This window comes from Epinephelus fuscoguttatus, linkage group LG18 (assembly GCF_011397635.1).
Source record: "Epinephelus fuscoguttatus linkage group LG18, E.fuscoguttatus.final_Chr_v1".
Classification (NCBI taxonomy): domain Eukaryota; kingdom Metazoa; phylum Chordata; class Actinopteri; order Perciformes; family Serranidae; genus Epinephelus; species Epinephelus fuscoguttatus.
This window is the reverse complement of record NC_064769.1, coordinates 25,299,320-25,323,681: the sequence shown is the minus strand read 5'-3', so window position 1 is coordinate 25,323,681 and position 24,362 is coordinate 25,299,320. Positions and strand designations below refer to the sequence as shown.

General features: G+C 41.3%; 2 protein-coding genes across 3 annotated transcripts in view; one reads left to right on the top strand and one right to left on the bottom strand.

Annotated features, from left to right (window-relative positions):
* Positions 1-21,480, bottom strand: part of LOC125878574 (chondroitin sulfate proteoglycan 4-like) — a 70,851-nt gene extending 49,371 nt beyond the window's left edge. Inside the window, exons 1-2 of one of the 2 annotated variants that reach the window (XM_049559863.1) lie at positions 5,923-5,989; positions 5,210-5,284 (exon numbers count right to left, since the gene is read on the bottom strand). The gene's annotated coding sequence lies outside the window, so the exon portion shown is untranslated. Of the gene's footprint in view, positions 1-5,209; positions 5,285-5,922; positions 5,990-21,395 lie in introns of those variants that run through there. The other variant, XM_049559864.1, reaches the window with a different exon arrangement.
* On the top strand, positions 6,183-24,253 carry LOC125878581 (ras-GEF domain-containing family member 1B-B-like). The gene is made up of 14 exons (XM_049559875.1): positions 6,183-6,424; positions 13,801-14,328; positions 14,435-14,557; positions 14,945-15,082; positions 16,813-17,028; positions 17,659-17,733; positions 20,664-20,756; positions 20,889-20,991; positions 21,275-21,354; positions 21,470-21,565; positions 21,662-21,757; positions 22,437-22,560; positions 22,673-22,745; positions 22,852-24,253. The coding sequence occupies exons 2-14, from the start codon at positions 13,807-13,809 to the stop codon at positions 22,883-22,885; spliced, it is 1,773 nt and encodes a 590-aa protein (XP_049415832.1). The 5' UTR covers positions 6,183-6,424; positions 13,801-13,806; the 3' UTR covers positions 22,886-24,253.
* Positions 24,254-24,362: the final 109 nt, after the last annotated feature.

Sequence of the window (24,362 nt, the reverse complement as noted above, 5' to 3'; positions counted from 1 at the left end):
CATCTGACTCTCTAGCTGCTAAATGCTATACTACTTAGTTGCAAACGTCATATATCTGAGCAGATAGCATTAGAGCTTAGCATTTACAGATTTTTCGTTAATAAAAGCTGCCTGTCGTTAGGCACTTTGGAGCGGGGAGAGGGAACTAAAGCTGTTACGCTGCAGTCCGAAGAACCAAAATAATTATGCAAAAAACACACCAAGTAGTGGCAAAGTGAGGCCTGCGGCGAGACGTCGCGCAATAGCTATCGAAAGCTGCGGAGGCTGCTCCAAGCTGCAGCCATTGATTCTGCGGTAAAGCGCGGCCAAACTTAAAGTTAGGAATAGTTTTCCTCAGAGGTTCCCAACTGGTGGATCGCAGTCAAAAAGTGGGTCACAGGTTCATTATGAATGGACTGTAAGTGACTCACAAACAGGTTAAGTTTGCAAAAAACACTTTATTTTTAAGTGCAGTGAAATTCTGCCAGTCATGTTCTGTAACCGCTTGTGCTGTTGGGGGTTGCAAGGGGGCTGGAGCCTATCCCAGCTGACATTGGGCAAGAGGCGGGGTACAACCCGAACAGGTTACCAGGCTATCACAGGGCTGACACATAGATACAGACAACCATCCACACTCACATTCACACCTATGGTCAATATAGTCACCAATTAACCTGCATGTCTTTGGACTGTGGGAGGAAGCCGGAGTACCCAGGGAAAACCAACGCTGACACGGGGAGAACATGCAAATTCCACAACAAGGGGCTACTCTACCCAGAGGTTTGAACCATGGAATATCTTGCTGTGATGCGACAATGCTAACCACAACACCACTGTGCCGCCGAATCTGGATCCCGTGGCTCAACAAGTTAGGAACCACTGGTTTGACATATGGCGGCAAGCTGAAGCCATAGAAGACCTGCAACCATTCAGTAAACTGAGTCCTGTGACCCTTGCAACATGTTGACCTATGTTACGAAGAATTTCGTCCTGCCTGAAACACATGAATTATTGCATCTAGCCGCACGTCACCACTGCTTGGTGTGTTTTCATTGGCTGAAAGAAGCGCCATAGAAATGAGAGAAAATGCAGAGTGATGATTCTCTGAGGGGTTACCTCTCCTTTCATGACTCATTTCACACACAAGCAGTGATGTGCTCCACTGTTAATATAAAAATATGAATTACAGCCACTTTAATATGGTAACTTTGATAAAGTAACACTAATGTATTGTGGGTTGCACTGAATTCCTAATAAACTGGTAGCCTAAAACACTGTAACACTGTAATTACAGCACTGTATGATTTCTGAATAGCAGACAACTGCTTTGAAAAAAGGGTGTTGCTATGATGACAGTCTGATCACAGATGCTTAGCAGAAGCAAAAAAATCATTTTGTGTCAAATTATTGATTTTTTTTAGTGAGTAGCCATGTAATGGGTGGGATAATGCACAGCAAGCGGCCCATTATAGGGAAATAAACCCCCTCAGGGTAATGTAAGACCTGCTTCACCCTTCTGGACCAGGCTTTATTTTACAGTGATAACTTGCTTGCTGTACATTATCCCTTATAAACTTAAAGTGGATGATAGACATACGCCAGCACTGCACCTTTTTCTGTGCTTTTTTTCCTCACATTTTGCTAACTGTTTTATCTCAAGTGAGTCACAGTTCTCAGAGATTATAATTGGTTTGGGAAATGTCTTCTCTGGAGCGCAGTCTTTCATTGCTCAGTGGTGTCAGACTGATTTTACTACTACCTCCTTAATTTACTGTCAGATGGGACATATAATAATCACTTACACCTATGTGGGTGCATCTCCAGTGAAATGAAAGAATCACAAACATTTCTCACTTAAGCTAACACCTGCTCCTTACTTATTTCTTAATTTTAGGTGATTCACAGTGAATTTATTGTTGCGTTGCATCAGATGAAAAAACATCTGTTGCATTATCTTGTCTGAGTGTTTGTAAGACGCGTAGGCAATTGATGAGTGTTTCTCTGGCGTAGTTTCCATAAATACAGGACTAAAACAAAGCGACCTTTGTACTAAACACCCGCACTGCTCTGTGCATTTAGACACAGATTAGTTTTTCGTGACTACCTTCACTTCACTAACGGTCGTCTAGCTACACAATGTGGGCAGACAGGAAGCAGAAACAACCTTGACTTAATTAAAAACCTTTTCATTTCACCAATTACACCTCTGGAACCATGCAGTCTCGGTTTGAATCCTGCAGGAAGTTCCTCTCCTGTTTCTCCAATACAGTCTTTCTTGTAATAAGAAAATGTGTAAGACTCTGTTGTTCTGTTTGGGAGCCGTTTTAAGCCTGAGAAAGTTTCTAAAATGGTTTCTAAAGGTCTTAAAGGTCACATAAAATCTTTGCATCCATTACTTCGTGAACATTTTGGCCTCATTTGAAGATTTTAACAGAAAGAGACAGGTGACCTTATGAACAGACATAAGAAACAAAAGTAAGTGTATGCCGAACACATCCATAAAAGAAATATTTGGGTAATGGTGGTGGTGTTATTGTCATGGTGACCACCAGCTGAGGTTAATCTTATTTACACTGACATCCTTTAACTCATACGCCACTCTGACAGGGTTTCTTCCTCAGCAGCACTCTTGCAGTCGTGGGCGTCCAGCAGCCAATCGAAAGGCCAAATCTCACGAGGGCCCTCACCAAGCGTCGCCACGGTCAAGTATCACCGGAAGGAGGTGCGTGTGTGTGTGTGCATGGGCTTACTACACAGCCGGAAGCTGTGTGCTTGGGCGCCTGGTGTAGGAGTTGGGTTATTGAAAATGAGAAAACCCCGCAGCCTGTAACACTGAGAGATCAGCTATTCTCGCCCGAACGGTGATGTGTCAGAATGTAAGAGGCGTCAGTGATCAAAAAATGAGCGCCGCCCACAACGCCAGGGCCTGGCTGTGCTGTAAATCTAAACGCTGTGTTTATGTAATTTGATGTTTATGCAATGAAAAAGGACTGGACTGTGCTGAGGTGGATGGCAGCGGTGCGGTGGCAGTTGAGGGGGTGGGTATGGCGTGCACCCACCTTGTTTTAATTACCATATTTTAGATCAAATTAGACTGTTGGAGGGAGCATGGTATATATATTTAGAGCGCATGTTCTAAACATTTAGAGAAAAAGATGAGGTGTGTTTCGTACTCTGAAATATAAGCTGAATTCTGCTCCTACGAAACCTGTTTTAAACCTGCCTCCTAAAAAGACCCACATAGGACAGAAACGCTGTACACAAGCACAACAGGATTAAGTGTGCATATTCCTGTTGTTACATGAAAACCTACGTTAGATAATCTTCTTGTTTTCACTCCAATTTAAGGATAACATTGTGCTATGGGTGGAGTAATTCCTCCAGCCTTGTGGGGTTGTTAAATCCTTTCAAAACTCCATCGGATATCAAGAAAATCACCGTCACCAAGAGTGTTTTTCTTAGTTCTTGCATAAAAAAGGTTAATGCGACAACATGTAATTAATGCAGTTCTTGTAAATAAAGAAAACTCCAGTAAATTACCACTTTGCCCTCGCTGCCTGCTGCGTTGAACAGTGTACACACTACAACCGAGAGTCAATAACTGTGTTTATAGATGTACTCAAAGGTACAATTTGATGGTTTACCAATAAACACTTAGAGATTTAGGACCTGCGTGAACAGCTATGACCAGGTGTAATTACCTGTGAGCAACAGTCTGGTTTGTGTGACAAAATGCAGTTTGCGAGTGTGTTCGTACGTTTACACACAAACATTTGTATGTTATGGGATATGTGGAACTGAAATCTTGGATGTTGGAGCTTTCTACCAAAACACACACAACCTACAACAGTTGATTAAATCTTGCTTTCAACTACATTACCACACAACAATAACAAATAGCAAAAAAATTAAAGCTGCACTAACCAGTACGTTTTATATTAACAATCGTCCAAATGACTATGTAATATGACAGGCACTGCTCATGGTGACAAACCCACAGAGAATTATCAACAAACTCTGCACTTCTTCTCAGTTCTATAGAGCGATATAGTGACAGCTACTGTACCGTCACCCATTGGTTTGTGGACTCCCGTTTCATAGCCTCAAGTTTGGTATTGCGGACATTGATATCCTGGGTTTTTTGAGCCAGAGGTGACCATATTTGGATGAGAGACTGGTGCTGTGGAGGAGCGAAGGCTGGATGTCACTGAGAAGCTGAGGACACTATCGACAGACAGCACTCAAAGCGACCCGCCCTTAACTTTGCATAAATCTAGCCTTTAATATGTACTCAGGTGAGTTATATAAAAGTTCGTCCTCCTCTATAGATAATTTCCCAAAACCTATTTTTGTATAAGTCTGTAAACATGTTTATTTCTGCTGTAAAGTTGGGCATTTTAACACAGGGGTCTATAGGGATTGACTCGCTTCTGAAGCCAGCCTCAAGTGGCCATTCCAGGTAATTCACTTTTTTGTCTCTTTCATGTTAGCTTAATTTTACAGTCCTGGAGGTTGCCACTTGTTGGAGACACTTATTTGCTAACATGTTTGCCATAACACCTTCATGAGACAACACTAAAATCACACCAAGCAGTGGCTTGGCAGTGCTGCTCGCCACAATAATAACATATTTCTGTGGCTGAGAGGCGTGTTAATGTGTTTCAGGTAGGAAGAAATGCTTTGTAACATAAATCAACATGTCAGAGAAGTCACAGGATTCTGCTTACTGATTGGCTGCTGGGATTTCCAAGCCGCAATTCACTGCTAAAAGTCAAAGTTGCCAACTTTTAGTGAGAAAAAATAGCCAGTGTAGTTAGTTGTTAAAAAAATCAGGTGCTCTTCAAGGATGGGGCAAATAGTCACATAAGATAAATTATAAAGATTAATAAATAAAGTTGATTTGAAGATAAAAAAAACAATCACCAGCCAGCTCAGTCAGTGTCAAAGTCCATAGTACAGGCAGGCCGTCGAAAAGTGCATCCTAGGTACTCTAACTGTAGTTAAAAATCCTTCATTAATACATGGATAAACCAACGCGTTTCGACTCATCAGGCTGATGAAGAATCTTTCGTCAAAACGTGTTGGTTTCAAAGAATTAAAATGGCTGCAGCAGCTTCCCATGGCCATTGCATGGCAGCTCGCCACATGTCACAGTTCACCACAAATAATTAGGCTAAATAAATGTATAAATGAATGCAGCTTTAAGCCAACAGCCATTGTCAAGGATTACCTATCAGGGTTGATTTCAAGATGCCATCCGCCCACTGCAATCTGACTTCCATTCAGGGCTGAAATAAATGGCAACCTGTAAAGCAGGTAAGAAAAAAACTGTACAGGTTTGCAGTAGGCTGATGATTTGTGATATGCAAAAGCAATGCAACAATGATTAGACTATTTTTGAACCCATTTTAATTCACAACTATCATCTGACTAACAATAGCCATTGACTACAGCAATGGTTCCCATCTGGTCCACCCACAGGGTCCAGATTTCTCCTTAGTCATTGGTTGAAGGTCCACACAGTTTAATATATTCAACGTCGTACTTTCATTTGGCCATGTCTCAAGCTTTGTTCAGTAGATGCTCCTTATCCACTCAATTTACAGCAGGAAATGGCACTTAATAATGAAATAAAAGCTTGGTGCTGGAAATTCACTGTACTTAAAAATAAAGTGTGTTTATTTTACAAAGCTGATAAGAATGGACCTGTGACCCTGTGACTTTTGGACCAGTTGGGAACCACAGAACTACAGAATAGCTAGCAAATATTCTTTTACATGGAGGGTTAGCTGTGTGCAGCCATCCTGAATCCCACTAGCAACTTATACTGAGTGTATTTAATGACGTAATACACGATATTAAATCTTATTAACACAAAATTTAACTGCTTAGAAGCTCATATTCTCACAAACTCCTGATTTTAAGTCAGTGGGACCAACTTACGGCAACATACACACACATTCCGGGAGGAAACCTTACACCTTCCATACTCCAGCTCTCCAACAAAAACATTCACGGCCCCCTGGCTGCGGTTGAAAAGAAAGGAGTCGACGGGATGCGAGCCAGCCAATCACAACCCCCGGAGATTTCGATTTTTCGCCTCCTCCGCTACGATTGGTCCGTGACGCCCCTAGAGGCACCCGCCCCCGCGCTGCGATTGGTCAGTTTTCCCGGCTATATGGAAGTCATTTGAATACGCCTTGCTTTGAGGCTCAACACAGCGCTGCTGGTCTCAAAATTGACTCAAATATCAGGAGCGGAGACACAATGGAGGAGAGCAGGGAGCAGACACACTGCTGATACACTTATCTGTGTGTTACACACCGTGCAGAGGACAAACAGCGGAGATTACAAAGAGTCTGGATAGTTTTGTTTCATCGCTTTTTTTTTTTAACTGTTTCTGCCTTTGAAAAAGATTCAGACATTTGGCTGCATCACCGCAGAGGTAAGTTAGTGAGGGTGTTGATGATGGGGATATTTACAGACACTATAAAGTTGTGGGAATTAAGCTTTATCATCAGAAAATAATTTTTACTGTGTTAAACTTTGCTTTTAAACCCTTTGAAACGTTTAATATAATTAAAAGACATTTTGCTGTACAAAATTAACATTTATAGTCATACATTTTTGCAAGATTTTACCTCATAATACTCATGTAGGCTTTTTAACATCGCTAATTTCTCGTTATCTTGTATAATTAACTCTATCTCATAACTTAAAACCATATTGCATGAAAAGCTTTTGTTCAGTCTTGTGATATTTGGGGAAAAAAAAGAAACAACACTGCCATCATCATCCTCCCTCATGTCTATTTTCTCCCTCTCAGCTCCATTTGTTGTTGTTATTGTTTATCACCCATGTGTGTTTATAATTAGGCTGGCTGTCAGACACACACACACGTTACTCACCAGCACCTGTGATGGGACTGTGGTTTACACAGCATGAGTTTTTCACAGTCAGCTTTTACTTTTACTGTGTTATGACTCAGTCAGAAACCCATAATGTAGACCAGGCATGGTGGCCTGGTGTGTGTGTGTATGTGAGTGTGTAAGAGAGACTAACAGATTGTCTATGTGTCTGTGGGGAAAAGAAGAAAGAATGAGAAAGTGTGTGTAGTTCTGGCCAAACAGACTTTAAAACAGCCTTATTCCCTCTGCATACCTTTAAATAAACCAGTGGTCCCTTAACTTGCTGAAATGAACGCCTCAGTTTTCCATTTACTTTGCACACTGACGTGACAGTCTGCTTAAATAAACCTTAAATTAAATGGGTTGACTTATTTAATGATTAACACAAAGGCAGTGTGAGGACCACAAGCAGCATTTTGGGCTTCAACTGATCTAAAAGTTCATTTTTCTAACTTAAATCCTAATTTAAAAAACGTGTGAGATCTGTAGGTTTACAGACAATAGAAAAAATGTGCGTGTGGGAGCCCCCTTACACAAGCTTGGGTTTATTATATCCCAGCAGCAGAGGAGATAATGGGTCTTTATCCTTTCTGACACTAGGTTAATACTGTACTAGCCTACCAGATCATACAAGGGACAGGTGTGAGTGTGTATGTGTGTGCTTGTGTGCACCCTGTGGGTGTGTGCGTGGAGCCTACACACAAGGAAATGCGTGCTTGAGCGTAGTGTGAGTGGGAATATGAGATAAAAACAGGACAAGCAGTGGGTGAATTGTAATCCAGCTATCTCTTGAGTCAATCTGAACATGGTATCTGTATCCGGCTCTGTTTGCCTGTAGATCAGATTTAGTCGCAGGTGCATGTTTTTAAAGTGGTCAGTGGGTCCCAGCGTCTGGTGCTTTGACAGTGACAGTGTGAGTGGAGCAGTTTGGTCAGGTGGTGATGACGCTTTAGGGGTGGTAGTAATGGTGACCTCAAGAGAAGTACCAGTGTTATTAAAGGGAAACAACCCCCAAACACAAAGGATTATGGGGATGCAGGTTCTTTTGCTTGGACAGCCAACTATAATTAAATAACATCTCGACCGACCTTAAACACAGAAGAAGAGACAGATAAATCCATTAAGTATATGGACTGAGGTAGGGCTACAACTAAGAATTTTTTTCAAGCTTGATTCATTTACAGTTAATGTTTTTTGATTAGGCCCAGACACCTAACCGACATCCGAACTAGTGTTGACAAAAGCTGGCCTATTACGTCACCTCAGGTTGCCTATGTCTTGGCCAAAAAGTTGCACATGAGCACACCACAAAGACTATAGCTAAAGGCCAATTAGCACGTACATTCTGCACCGCCGTGAGAGGAATTTACTTTCCATACCAGCAGGTTGCGGCAGTCTGTATTCATCATTCAAAAAGGGATACCGGAAGACGCTAATTAGCCAGTTAGCACATTATCAACACAACCTGATATTGACAAAACTAATGAACAACAGCACAGTTACGAACCTTGTCTGTTAAAGAGCTCAGTTGCTTAAAAAAACCCTTATCTTTTATAACAATATTGTTTCAATCTCACTCCCTCTTGATTTTAGCCATTTGTTTACTTTCCTCACTTCCATTTCTTTTCTCGTAGTTGAGCTGAACTGCCAAAACAGGCTGACGGCAATTTGATATGTTGAATTGGCTGAAAAAAGCTGACAAAGGGCAACTAGTGCCAACGGTGCAGAATACATTGCAAAAACAAGGGAGACAGACACTCACCGATGGCCTGTCGGTCAATCGTCAGCTTGGCGTGTCGAGGCCCTAAAAGTGTCAGGAAATAGTGAAAAATGGCCATTACGAATTCCTTTTTTTCCAGGGCTAGCCTAAGTCTTCAAATGTCTTGCTGTGCTTGGTCAACAGTTCAGTAACCAGAAAATTCATGAGAAATTTGAAACCAATTAACCAATTACGTTTTTTTAATCGACTAATTGATTTATTGAGTAATTGTTTTAGCCCTCTGATTTGTTGGCTAGTTTCTGCTTCTGTGAAACGATAAAAAACTTCAAGTATCCCATGTTAGACTAAGATTCAAGGTAAGGAAAACAATGATGCCTGTTACCAACATATTCAGAAGTTTTCCTGCGCAGAAAAATGTAAGAATCCTTGGTCAAATTCTGACCAACTACAAAGGGTGTTGCATTAAATGCACCAAAACCCAGCTGCATTTCAATAGCAGAATCAGTGCAAGGTGTTGCTAGGTGACAGGTAACAAAGCGGGATGATACACTGGCTAATCAAAACTAGAATTTGTGTTGGCAAAGTTACCAAGAAGATGTAATAAATTAGTCAGGTCTGATAGTAGGCTATTTGAAAGTTCCTTCAGCCACGTTTGAGGTATGTCCTCACAGAATTAAGATAAGACTGACATCATAGATTTATGTTACTTGGCTTAAAGGCATTCTCAGGTCAAGTGTAGTCACTTCTCCTCCATCAGGAAGTAACAAATGGAAGTTTGAGAGTCCTCCTTCCTAAGAAAGATGGACTTTCTTTGCTTTTCTTTGGTACAAGTGCTCCTGTGTAGGTTACTGGCTTCACAGGAGTTCTGTTAAAGGGTTAACTGTTGTACATATAAAACTTGTCTAGTGTGCAGCTCTGACAAAACCACGAGTGAGTGATATATGCACAGCGTGGACTTTAACCTCATTTATTGTTACAAATAAAGCTGACTGTGAAGGGTTTTCCACAGACTACACACTTGTCTTGCTCGCATGCCTTACGTGATGTGACTTATTAGTGTCAAAGTACATAAGGTACAAAGTAGAACAAAGATAGCATCGCATCGCATTGACCTTTAACTGATAAATTGTTTTACAGCTCTTCTTATCAGGTGCTTTTCTGTCACACCATGTGTCCACATTATGTTAACCTACGTGCTTGTATTTCTAGCTTTGCTTAAAGGCCTCAGATTTGATTAGACGTCACCAAAAGCAGGAGTCTTCACAAACAAAGCCTGGCTCCTGTCGTGGTTAGGCAAGTGATTACATTAGGTCAGAGTACTTAGATGCTCTCTGGGGTCAGTTGGCCATGATTAAGGACAATTTTGGCTGACCAAGTTAGCTGCAGAGTGCTTGCACAACTACATGAGAGCTGCTTGACGTCCTTGAGCGACGTGCTGTAATGTCTGCTTATGTCAATACGTGAGTTTCGATATGCTCCTATACCAAAGTCACCAAGGTAGATTCTTGCACTTTTATTGCACTTAGCATATAAAAGAGTGGATTTATGGCGTATGACCTCACTGTAGATGATATCTGTCAAGGTATAATGAGAGTTCACGCCTTGCAGAAGAATAAGAAAGTCTGTTTAATACTGGTTTGACTGATGTGAAAATGAGGCCTCGGTTCGTGCAGAGACAGGGGCGTCACACAGCCTGACGGTGGCGAGCAGAGTGTGTGAAAGCTGCTGTGTGCGTCTGATCTGCTGTGATCTGCTCTGATCTCTTCCTGGGGGTCTTTGTGCGGTTGTTAATGCCATGACAGGATAGATAATACCTCTATTGTTGAATACCTCCCCCTCGTTCTCCCCCTCTCCTGGTATAACTGGCCTCAGCGTAGCTCGGTGTACCTTTTTCAAACCACATTGTGTGATTTAGGGAAAAACAGTCTGAGAAAGGTTGAAAGATTTAGGTGGTTTTCTGGAACTAACCGGACTGAAGTTAGTCATCAGTGCGTCTGTTAATCTTCAGGGATCCGAGGAGGAAGCCAGTCCAGCTGCAAAACAAATGCACTTCCCCCCAATCAGTTTATTCCTGTCAGGGTAAAAAAATAACATTGGACAAAGCAGCATTCACATACAGTAGGATATTTGACAACTGTCAAATCCATTAAAACTGCCAAATGATGTCTCTTTGAAGCAGTTTAGACAAATTTTCTCGGTTTAACGCCATTAGCAGATGATATTTGGCTGCAGCTCCTTCAAACGCTCAATTAGTTTTTGCCTTTTGATGAACCAGGTCCTGGCATTTTAGGCACCAGACACTACAGTCTGTGCCATTTGTCAAACAGGAAATATTGTCACTTGTGTCACTTTAAAAGATGGATACCAGTTGCAGGGAAAATCCACTGCAAAGCGTGCAATGCTTGTAAAGTATTTTAAAAAGCCTGCTCACATGAAACCGTACCCTTGTGGTTTTGTCAGTACAATGTTCTGACAAAACTATACATTTCTGCCTTTTCCTGTACTTTGATTACCACATCAAACCCTGTTGTAAGGCTGCAATTTTTTCAAAGTTTACAAACAAGAGAATTTAAACAATGCTCTCAATATGAAATTATGCTCCCAACGCCATCATTAGGGCGTCCATAGAGAGTCCAACCTATGATTTAGAGAGAGTAAAATTTCAGTGCTGCGAGCATGGAAGCCGCAAACTATCCAAAGGGTCAACTTTTCAGGAAGTCAGTCTGGAAAAACCGAGATTGGTTTTGAAATTTTTTAGACGCGTTTTCCATTTGTGCGAGGTCACCTTTCAGTGCAAACAGAAGCTCGGAGACTGAAGAACGGCATCAAAACACTGGAGTAAATATTATCCAATAGATTCCTTATCTTAGCTTGACCACCAGATTGTATTATATTGTAATTTAAGGAAGGTAGAGCCACTGTAATCTTATAACCAAGTTAGAAGGAAAACAGCAGGCACAGATCACAGAGTTCAGAAGACGGGCTGGCACTGGACTGGCTTACACTGGCATGACGCCAGCTGCTGTGGTACAAGAGTGTGTGTGTATGTGTGTGTCGCTCAAGCTATCATTTGTTTATGTGTGACATGTGTGTGTGTTTGGATTATACCGGCATGGGGCTAGGCGCCATGGGTGTGTGTGTAAGATGTTGGCTCAGGCAGACACTCCTCTGTCGGCGCTGCGATGGACAAACAAAAGTCTGCTGGATTCCTGTAGGGTTTTTGTTTTCTGGCACAGTGTACGTGCATGCGTATACGTCGCTGTGTGGGGCATGTGTGTGTGTGTGTGTGTGTGTGAGGCTTCATTTACGCTGGCATGTGGTTGCTAGACAGACAACAGTAGCAGGATAAAGAAGGCTCCAGAGTTAAAGCACGCCTTGGTGGTGATCTGGGATCAGCTTACCTTCCCCAAATCCAATTATCTACACCATTAAGACGAAAAAAATTGTTGCTCTCTTGAGATCATCCATCTGTTGGCCTATTTTTTTACCCGTATGCCACCCTGACGCTGAAAAATTATCTCAGAAACCTATTGAAGCATACAGTAAAGCAGGAAACAGTGGGAAAAATATTTGTAAACTAAAACTTGACGAACAAATTACTTTTACGGCAAGTGAATTTCACAAGGAGGCATCTTTCAACAGTTCAAAGCCAAAACAGTCACCAGAGGAGGGGTAACATTATGTGATTAAGTGCAATTACTTTCACAGACACTTGTTAGTCTCTCCTTTGTGTGATTGAGTTGCTCAAACGAATACTTTCACAACATTAACGCAGCTTAAACGTCATCCACGGGAAGCGAGGATGGGGGTTGTGTCATAGTATAGTAGCTGGAAAACTACAGGAGACACTTGATGCCCAAATACCTTATGTAGAAAGAACATAACTATAAAGCATGATGACTGTTTTTCAGTTTCATAATCAACGCCACTCCTGAAACTACAAGTGGAATAATTGATTGGCTAGTCAACAGAAGCTTAATCAACAAAAGTGTTTGGCATGTGCTGGTTCCACCTTCTTCAGTGTGTGAATTCACTGCTTTTTAATTAGTAAAAATGAATCAATGTGAGATTTGGACTGTTGATTGGACAAAAATCTGTTTGAAGATGTCAGCTTGGGATCTGCGAGGAAAAAGAATAATCTGTCTTATTCATTTTAGGCACAATCATATGACAAAATTCACCATGAGACGTTAATAATTTGTCTTCACTCAGAATCAAAAATGTTCTGCTATGCAAAATCATGTTTATTTTTCAGACTTATCTATAATTACTGCAATTTTGTTGTGAAATACTGGATAGCTTTACCCCTTCAGGCTGCCAAAAATGATTCAAATTGCTCATAACTAAGTGCAAACTAGGGGTGTAAGTAAATATTGATACACTTCAGTGTTGCAATATTGGTAAATGGACCTGCACTTGTATAGCGCCTTTCTAGTCATGGGACCACTCAAAGCGCTTTTTACACTACAAGTCACATTCAGATACACATACAAGGTGCCACCTGCTACTCAGTTCTTAACACACTCACACACCAATGGAACAGCCATCAGGAGCAATTTGGGGTTCAGTATCTTGCTCAAGGATACTTCGACATGTAGGCTGGAGGAGCCGGGGATCGAACCACCGATCTTCCGATTGGTGGACGACCCGCTCTACCTCAACAGTATCACTTTTTAATTGATAGTTTACATGCAAAGATTCATGGCAGTTGTTCATCTTGTGTTGTGTTCAAACCCTCGACTGCTAGATTCATCAATACTGTAATCTATCTGTAGCCATTTGACTCTACTCCAACATAACAACCTGTCACTAGCATAAACACAAAGAACACAGGACTATGTAACAAGCAGATTCGCAAAGTGTGCAATGCTAGCATCGACATTTTTCCAAAAATTAGATTTAAAAAAAACCCTCACAATATATTGCCTTGCGTACAGTATTGAATCGTAACCCCTGTATCATGATACGTATCGTATCGCCAGATCCTTGCCAACACATGAACAAGGTGTCACAAGTTGACATTGCTTTGTTTTAGGTGACGTAGACAAAAAGCTGGGAACCACTGTATGTTGCAAATTAAGGAGCAAAACTGCCTCATGCTATATACTGACATCCTGTCCTAAAATTCCATACACCATGACAGCTGATTTTATCCATCTTACCCTCTCCTAACCTTCTTGTGTCTTCCCCCAGGTCATCATGCCTCCCACCACCCCATACGCCGGAAAGTTCAGCTCTTGCGCTCCTTACGGCAACAACAATAACCACCCTCAGCCTTGCAGCCCATACCGCAATGGCACCGCCCCAAAGCCCGCGAAGGAAAACGTCTACAACGGTGCCTACACGTCCGCGGAGAACCCCTACGACATACTGCAGCCTCACAGTTCGTATCGGAGCTCATCGGTCTCCTCTGTGACTGCCAAGGAGCACCACTACAGCAGCAGCTGCGCGGTTTCAGAGAACCCGTACTCCTCACCGCAGCCTCACAGCCCTCGGCAGCACAGCACTTCCTGTCCTGGACGTGCGTACCGTCACACCAGCAGCAGCAGCGGCAGCGAGCAGTCGTCTCGTAACAACTCTGTGGTGGCGAAAGGCCGACGTTACGGACATGGCGTCACTGCTAGCTACGGGGAGATGTGTTACCATGACAACAGTTTGGTTTCAGCATCGCTTGAGGCGCTGATCCAGCACCTGGTTCCCACAGTTGACTACTACCCTGATGTAAGTACCAGTTTAAACAAACTACACTGTCAGAGGATTGATGTCAGCTGTCCTGTGTGCGTCGTCCTTTCCTGTCCTGAGAGCTGTTTTGTTTTCTGCTCATCAGAGGTCGTATGTTTTCACCTTCCTGCTGAGTTCACGCCTCTTTCTGCACCCCTACGAGCTCATGACGAGGGTTTGTCACCTGTGTGTGGAGCAGCAGCGGTCTGGAGACGCCCTGCTGGATAAGGTGGGCGGATGACACACGAGCGGCTATTATTTCTCTCCCACACAAACTCACACCCACCATGTCATCGTCACACTCACCCACAGACACAAACGTCTGTAATTCTTTTTTGGGAGAGAAATATTTGTTGACTATTTCATTAGCAAAGAATTTTCCAGGCAGACAGATGGCTCAACTTGACACGAGGGAAATAAAAATGAAGGGAACACATTTAATGGGGACGATGAAGTAAACAACTGATAATAGCAGCATTTTGTGTTAGAAAGACAAACTGCTTTTGTGTCAGGAGGCTTAGATTTTGCCTCAGAACAGATTAGATCCTCAAATGCTATAAAGTTATATATAATTTTTACATCAGTGATAATAAACATGCAGTATGATGTTTTATAGATCCGATTCCGTGAGGTGGCACCTAAGCTGGTGCAACTGCTGACCGAGTGGACGGAGACCTTTCCATATGACTTCAGGGATGAGAGGATGATGCGCTGCCTCAAGGACATGACACACCATGTGGCCCGAGGGGATGAGGTCAGTGTTAGTGTAAGAGGTGTAGATCTCTAGTTTCACAACAATACGATATTATATTGATTCTTCGGACGATGATATGATATTTGCTGATAAAAGAAAGCCTGCCATAGTACCACAATGATATAATTCAGGGGCCTGGGATCAATATAAGATAATAAGTAGGACCCGAAGTCTATCTTTCTTTATAAAATCTTTGTCTCAGTCATCTACACAATGGGATGAGGATAAATCACATATTCTTGTAACTGTTGTACTCTTTATGACTGAAAGATGTTTTTGAAGAATGTGAAAGACAAAATACTGAAAAAGAAAAGTGAAATAGCTGTGATAATAAGTCATGCGACCCATTTATATTTAGCACACCTGTGAGTGCTTATATGAATCTGTTGAGCGAAGCCCAACGAAGAAGCTGCGGTCGAAACGCGTCGTTCGGTCGTATAAAATCACAGTAGTTCAGTTCAGTGTGTGGTGGTTTATGCTGATGATATTATCATATGCCTATTTAACACAATCTGTTACAGAAGAAGCTGCCACCCCTTTTTGTTCGCATTTTGCCATGAAAGAAAGAAAAAAACAACACATGAATAATTGTATATAACTGTAAAGGGTTGGGGCGTCGGTGGCTTAGTGGATAGAGCAGGCGCCCCATGTACAAGGCTGTTGCTGCAGCGGCCCAGGTTCGACTCCAGTCTGTGGTCTCTCGCTGCAAGTCTCTCCCTCTCTCTCTCTCCCCCCTTCACGCTTCACTATCCTATCAATTAAAGGCAAAAATGCCCTAAAAATATCTTAAAAAACTGTAAAAGGTTAAATGTAGTAACGTTTACTTAGAAATAAAACATGGCAAGACAAGAACATTTAACAAAAATATGAAATCAGGCTCAATAAACTGTCAACATTTATAGACAAAACAACTGTTTTATGCTAGTCACCATTATTAGCTTAGCTTAGCTTAGTGGCTAGGGGACTTTTCCCCTACTCATAGCTTAACAAATTATATGTATTATTTATGCTTTTCTTTTTTTACTCACCATTGGTTTAAGTCACTGCATGCCCTGACAGAACAGCATGGTCGAATTTTAGCCTGCGTGCACATTTTTCAGCCAAACATTGTTTAAACAGAGCAGCTAATATTGCTGTAGCAAGAGCAACAAGTTAGCAGGATGAGTAAGCGCGGCCAGGTTTGTCATGTTTCCTGAGTATCTTATCTAGTATCAGCATTGTTACAATACAGCCTGTGCTTTGTCTGTTGACCCATCCTTTGTCCGAAATACAAAATATTTTGACTGCTGATTTATTCCTCAGAGGGGAAAAGGTATCCTCCTAGTCTTTTCCTTGGCTTCTTGCCATTATCTGCCTGCTGCTGTTTGATGGTGACGCAGTGGTGCCTTGGGAATTTTGAAAATAATGGTGTTATTAAAGATTATGATATTGGATCATTGATTATTGACTGATACATCAGTCCAGATCAATGGATTGTTACACCAGTAGTATACAGTATTCATCGTAGTTACATTTTAGAACAAGACCACAAGATTTGTGGCAGGAAAAACCACCAGGAAGTGACAGGTCTATGACTTCTGTTGTCCTAACGGCAGCCTAAAATCAGCATGCCAGGCTGCCACACTAAAGTAATCAGCAAAAATCTCTACATGTATCATGACAGTGATCTCTGTGTTAGTCAAACGCCCTGTTATCTAATGATCTGTGTTACGTTTCTGTCATGCTTCCAGTACTCTTGGCGAGCCATGCAGCAGATGACCCAGCGACTCATCAAACGGCTATCCGCCCTCGGCCAGTACGAGGAGGCCGTCGCCGCTCTCAACGCCGTGGCACTGGAGCGGCCCGCTTCCCTGAAAAGCAAACAGGCCTCGGGCCAGCGCAGTGACGTAATGAGCGTGTGCGACGACCCCTTCATCCTGGCCCAGCAGCTCACACACATTGAACTGGTAAGAGGAGATTTGGGAGTCTTATTAATGTGTCATGCGTCTCCTGTGTGACCATCTGTTGTGACATTTGGAGGCAAATCTGCAGTTGTGTGTCTGTGATGAAGCGTGACATGTGATCACTACTTAACAGGCTCGTTTACCCGTCTAAATTTAGGGAATTTATTATTATTTTTTTGCCTTATGTGCTGCTCATGTGTCAAGTTATTGAATTATTGTTTTATGACTGTTATTTCTTAGTTTTATTGTTTTCCCATAAATCCCTTTGTGTGGTCTGTTTTGCGGTGGCGGTACATATAGAAAGTTTATTAATACTCATTTTATATGAAGCTAAATTGCTTTCAGTTGTGCTGTTTTTTTGGCAATCCTAATCTAAAAAAAACAGTTTTACAGCCCACTTTAAGTAGCTGTCAGTGTGTTTCTCTTTATATAGCTTTTTTGTTGCAGTGGCTTTTTATTAAAATTATAGCTCTCCTTTTTTTCATCATCATCTCCAGTTTAGTTGTCATGTATATTTTGCTCAAGAATCTCCTTCTTGTTGGTCTTCTACATCATTATTTTTGAATACATCCTACATCCTCCTTTTATATATAATTGCACTGACTGTTTCCTCTCTCTGTTCTCTGCCTGCAGGACAGACTGAGTTTTATTGGTCCTGAAGAGTTCATCCAGACGTTCGCCATGAAGGATCCTCTGGAGAACCATAAGGTACTATTGAGTTTCAGTTTTGTATTATCTCAATCAGGACATAAAACATAACCCTGACATCTCAACCAGAACACATAATTCTTGGATTTAAAGGAATACTTCACCTCCTAAATGACCATTTTGTATATTAACAACTCACCCTGGGTGACACTGAAATCACAAAGAAAACTTACTTTTTTTTTTTTTTTTGCATGCCTCTGGTGAGCGAAGAATCCAAAAACGGAGAAAATTCTTGATGAATTGAAGTCATAGGGGACCACGTTTAACAACAGCAAAACTATAACCAAACATTGTTTTACAAACTCTTACAGAACTCATGCAGTATAATCCAAGTCTAATATTAATATCAGTATTTCCCAAAACGGACAGCCCTCTCTGAAGGGGAACTGAACAAAAAGTGAAATTTATCGCTCTCTTCAAAGCCAGACTCCATTGACAAAAGCAGTAATTTCACCTCGCTGAATACGGAAGCTGCTGTTCTGTCGATGCCACATTTATTTATTGTTTGTTTGTGTTATTGTGTGACTTGAGTATTTTAAGGTTAGTTTGGACATAAGTGAAGTCACAAAATAACACAAACAAACTACAGATCGAGGCAGTGGTAGACCAGCAGCTCCTGTGTTCAGTGAGGTAAAATTAGTATTTTTGTCAATGGACTCTGGCTTTAAGGGAAGCATCGATACGTTTCACTTTCTGTTCAGTTCACTGTTAATAAGGAGTGTCTGTTTGGGAAATACTGAGCATATGACTGGATAAATGAGACTTGGATTATACTGCATGAGTTGTGTGAGAGTTGATGTACTGATATATTTTTACTGTTCCCAAACATGGCCCCTGATGACTTTAATTCATCATGAAATTTCTCCATTTTTGGATCCTTTGTTCACCTTGGAGGCATGCGAGAAAACAAGAGTCTTTTTCATGAATTCAGTTTAACATGGGATGAATGTTTGAAGTACTAATGGTCATAAATGGGGTGTGGTATTCCTTTAATCTTGTCCCTCATTTGATTGTTTGCTTTTTCCCCCCTAGTATTTAATGTGGCTGATTCAAATTAATCCTAAATTATTAGAGCTTTCTACTACGGCTTGCAGCATATACCTTTCTATAAAGGCTGCTGAAGAACACAGCAGCATGACCTTATCAGCATCAAAGAAATTATGTAGAAAAGCCCCAGATTGCAGTCATTTTAAAGTCATCCTGTATTATTTTGATTTCAAGCGTCTTCGTTTTGGGTCTACTTTGAGTGTAATTTGTGGTCTGCTTCAGTTCAAGTTAATTTGCTTTAGAAACCACATGAAAGATGCTTCTGGCAGATTTTGGGAATTTGTTCAGCTTTTTTTTTTTTTTTAATGTAGCTTTTGAAAATGCATCAAACACAGTATGAAAGAGCCATTCTGCGTACGTCTAAGTGTATCTAAAGGGCTCTCTCCCTCCTAAGTGGTCCTGTGAGTCAGCTGAAGGGTCGCTTTCAATCAGCGCTGCTGAGAACAAGCTTTCAGCCGCTGCTTGTGACCAAGCTGCTTCTCGGTCCTCACCGGTGCTGCGCCAGTTATATAAGACCCACTTTGTATAAAAGAGCGGTTGAGTCAGTGTAAGGGGTCCTGAAGTGTAAAGGGGAAGTTTTGAGTGGAGTGGGCTGCCGGTGTTGTGTAAGCATTTAATAGAGCCGTGAATCCGTGGGATTACATCATCACCAGCAAGTCAAGTTTATTTATACAGCGCTTTCCTAATGTTTATTTATATAGAAGTGCCCCCCGGCAAACAGGTTCACCACCGTGTGTCTCGCAGAAAAACCAAAAGGCCCAAAAGCAGATGGAAATGAGATGGAAATATTAACAGACACGTCACAGACTCTGTTGAGCAGGTCCACAGGTTGTGTGGGTGTGAGGGCTGTCAAGATCCATCTGCAAAGGAAATTACAGCAGCTCTTTTTTTATGTGAAAGTATTTCTTGGATATGCTTGAGAAAATTATGCTGCAGAATATCATAATCAGAGTTTGTCTTGTCGGGTTTTTTTAAAGAAAGAACTTTTAAAGTTCTTTTTAAAGAAAGAACTTTTAGCATTTGGGGCACACCGTGCCCCAAATGCTAAAAGAAGGTTAAATGGCCAAAAAAAAAACTTCCTAGCCTCATCTGTATTTTCCTGTTTTTTCACAGTGGATGGAGTTTACTCAGTGTTTGCATTTCTTATGTATTAATATTATTATTATTTATTAATGATTAATTTTTCTTAGAACTCTTAGCAAACACTATCTGCTGAGGAAAACCATGAGATGTGATTGAAAGCTCCAAATAAAAAGCTAGTACGGTACTTTGAGTATTTTGTTCCCTTTTATTATCCAGTTGAATGTAATCAAAGATAGAGCTGCCCCCGACTAGAAATTTTCCTAGTCGACCAATAGTCGTCATTTAGGACCAGTAGTTGACTAGTCGCCCGCATGTTTACGATATTAATGTAATTATTAAATTATATTTTTTTGGCGGGGCAACACAGAAAGAATAGTATCAGTAACATTGTTAACACTGTGCTACGTTACAGAGAAATAAAAAACCGTACTAATGAACCTTCATTAATATAGGCCTGTATTTTATCTACAAGTGCACGTCACACACTGAGCGAGCCGCCTGTTAATGACGCTGTCGGCAAAGCAGTAATGATTGTGCTAAGTGCTGAGACAAATATTTGGTGGAATATTAGAGGGTGGCCCTATTCAAAGATAAAAGAAACCTGAGTTGGATCAAATCTTGGCGTTGCATCAGTCTCCTTCCACCCTTAATTCACAGTTCTCTTGTTAAAAGACTGAAGTCCCTGAAACAATAGAATACTGACAGAAACATGATGAAAAACATTAACATCACACTGTGTCTCTTTCATTCTGCAGACTTGCATGTGTTTTGACCACGTTATCTCCCTCATGTTTTCATAGGGTTTCTTCCGGAAGCGTAAAACCAGTAACCTGGAGGCCTACGTCAACTGGTTCAACAGACTGAGTTACCTGGTCGCCACTGAGATCTGTATGGTACGTTGTTGTCTTGTAGTTCATTGGCTCGTTTCAGTTTCAGTTTTCATCCATGCCTTATTTTGAATCCCCAGTTGGCCATTTAGACTATTGATCAAGTGATTCACTTCCTGTTGTGTTCTTTCCCTACAGCCAGTGAAGAAGAAGCACCGAGCACGGATCATAGAGTTCTTCATTGATGTGGCTCAGGAGTGTTTCAACATCGGCAACTTCAACTCCCTTATGGCCATCATCAGTGAGTATTTGTCAATTAACATATGGAAACTTTTAGTGACATATAATTCAAAGCAGCAAACATACACTGTTTGAATGACAGTGCATTGTAGTTCCCACCATTTCTCTGTTGAATAGCCAACAATCAGAATCAGTAAAGTCAACAAATACACTGCCAGCTGGCCAACAGGCCAAGGAAGTACAAACTGAGTCAGTGGAGTCTTGACGCAGTCTAGTCTGGTCATTTTGTGTTTGGTCTGTGTCTGCAAACACTCTGTATACTCAATACTGTCTCTGTCTTTCAGCTGGGATGAACATGAGTCCTGTCGCCAGGCTAAAGAAAACCTGGAGTAAAGTCAACACAGACAAGTTTGAAATCCTGGAGGTGAGAAAAAACCCCATCATACGTCAGTGTAGGATCCTCACCTTGTTCATGTGTGCAAACTTTGTGCTTGTCTGTATGTGTTTGATCAACGTCTGCTCTGTCTGACCTCACTCAGCACCAAATGGACCCATCCAGTAACTTCAGCAACTACCGTACTGCGCTCCGCGGCGCCACCCAGAGGTCTGAGACTGCACACAGCAGCCAAGAGAAGGTAGGAGAGCACTCAGGAGTCCTGTAGGAAGAAAAACAAAACAATGTCCTGACGTTAAAATGTTCATAAAACCTTAATATCGTCTCTCTCTTCCAGATTGTGATTCCTTTCTTCAGTCTCCTCATTAAAGACATCTACTTCCTGAATGAAGGCTGTGCCAGCAGGCTGACCAACGGGCACATCAACTTTGAGGTCAGTCCACAGTTTAAGAAATTGGTTTTAAAATGACAAAATTGCATTAAATGAATCAGGTAGAGCTCTGTGCCTTTGACGAGATTGCTGTTTGAAATATTAACAGATAGAAGCTGATTTAAACACATTAAGATTTGATCACTGACTGTGACATTGTGTAACTGTTACACAGAACAGTGAAGGCCTTGAGATTAGGCTTGCACATGTGATGTAATGGCACCCCCGTGTGGCTAAAAAGAGTATTACATCTTCTCCTCTTTCCTCAGATGACATTAAGAAACTAAGACAGTTGTTTGTCGTGCATTACGCTCCTAATGGTTTTTCAGGGTGTCTACAGGTCGTTAAAAAGTCTTAAGATGTCTTAAGTTTCTTAATATAAGTCCTTAAAAAGTCTTAAATTGGCTTAAATTCAGATTGAGTGTTGACAATCATTGGACAGACCGAGGAAAAATATTTTTTTACCCGTGGTATTTCTCTGAATATTGCAATGATAAATAGCATTTATGACAGCGATGAGATTTTGTTTTCTTTTAAAAAAGGTCTTAAAAAGTCTTAAATTCAACTTGGGTTATATCTGTAGACACGGTTTTTGTGTATTTCCTGGATCTGCAAGACAAAGATTCGTCTTGTTTAAGTAGTGCCAGTGCTAATAAAGTCTGATGTCATTGTGTCTCAACAGAAACTTTGGGAGCTTGCAAAGCAGGTGAGCGAGTTCCTGGTTTGGCGTCAGGTGATTTGTCCGTTTGAGAGAGACCGCCGCATCCTCCAGTACCTTGTCACCACACCAGTCTTCAGCGAAGACGGTCAGTACACAATCTTCTCCGCATTAATCCAATCATGTATAAATTGCAGTCAAGGATGTGGAAGGAAGGAAATGTGGCAACAAATTAAACTCTTGTTGTTTTTTCACTGCAGAGCTGCACCTGGCCTCGTACGAGAGCGAAGGACCTGAGAACCACATGGAGAAAGACAGTCGTAGGTCTCTTAGGTGGGTGTGCACATAGATGTACAGGCACTCAAACCTATCAAACCACCTCAACAATAATATATATTAAAACAATTAATATAACAATAATCTACGTTCTGTTTTGCAGATCGTCCCTTCTCCATCGAGAGAATCGGTCCTAAGAGAGCGACAATCTCCTCTGCTCTGCAGAGTGTAAATAAATGAGGTATTTTAAAGCTACAGGTTCCTCCGTGTTATCTCATCGATACATTTTCACAATTTACAACTCTAGGTCTTGGACAGTGAACGCAGCTGGGCCCAAAATCTCACAGATAAACAGAATATATTACAATATGTGGGCTTTGAGTTTACAAGGAGCTTGAATGATTTATAAATCAGATAGTGGAACAATCCTTGATGAAACTGATCAGGTGCCAAAGGAACTCAATGCTTCAGTTTTGAATCACCCTGAATTGGATCAGCTGTGTTTCTTCAACGTCACCTCTGTCCAGGACACTTACAAAGAGGACTTCAGGCGACTGCAGAAAAAGTCAGACATGGATTTTCTTCATATCTCCAGTACCTCCATCATGGCGACAACATATTGTAGAAGGACTCATGCTAAGCAAGCATGAAGGACCAGTTTTGTCTCTAAATAAGACGGATGTGGACCTGATTGGATATATTGCAACATCAGCAGTGTTTCTCTGCGGACATCCTGGCTGAGTTCAGACAGGAACCCCAGAGAGAGGAGAGAGATGCAGTCTGAGAGGAAGAGCATCGACCTGTATTATAAATAACAGGCTAACAGCTGCTTTTAGAAGTGGTGTTGTCTGCAGTGTTGTCTTGTTGAGTGCTTGGTTGTAATAATATCGTTAGCAATAACATCCAACTCATTTTTCTCTCAGTTTGCACACGGCATCAATTTACGGCTATTTCCATGTCGTTCAAGCCTTTGATGTCATTGAAACACATAATACAAGCAGCTACATATTCCCTAACACATTTTACCGACACTGTACTCACCAATCATGCTATTTGGTTCTAAGCATTTTGTGACGCGTGCACTTTGGTGATGCAAAATTGTGCGAGTGTCCGCAGCATCATGCTAGTCATGTAAGTTAAATCAAATGCACTTCAGTGGGTATTGTGTATTGTATTATAGGATTTGGTGACACCAATTTTAAGGCGTCTTTCTTTACAGTATTAAGTTGTATTTTGTATCAGAAGTTTAAAAAATATGTTTTTCTTTATGTACTTAATCTGAGATCTCACCGTGAGCTTGTTGCTGGTTGGCTGGCTCTGTATTGGTAAGCTATTTTTGTTAAAACAACACCAGTTCATGTATGATAAAGGAGTGTTTTGGGTCTGATGTGTGTGTGTGTGTGTGTGTGTGTGTGTGTGTGTGTCTGTGTGTGCGCAAACAGGGACCTCACCCTCCTCTTCATCTCATCGGCGATGATATGAGTGTGTTGTGATCCTTTAAAATCTGCCTACGAGCAAACATGATGCTATTATGTTTTATAATAAAGCTCATTGTATGTTTCATATTCTAAGTGTTTTCTCATATATGCTTTTTTGTGTATCACTTGTGTTACCGATCAGGGTACTCGTACTGAAGGTCTTTGTGAAAAGAGAATTATATTTTTTCTTTCAAAT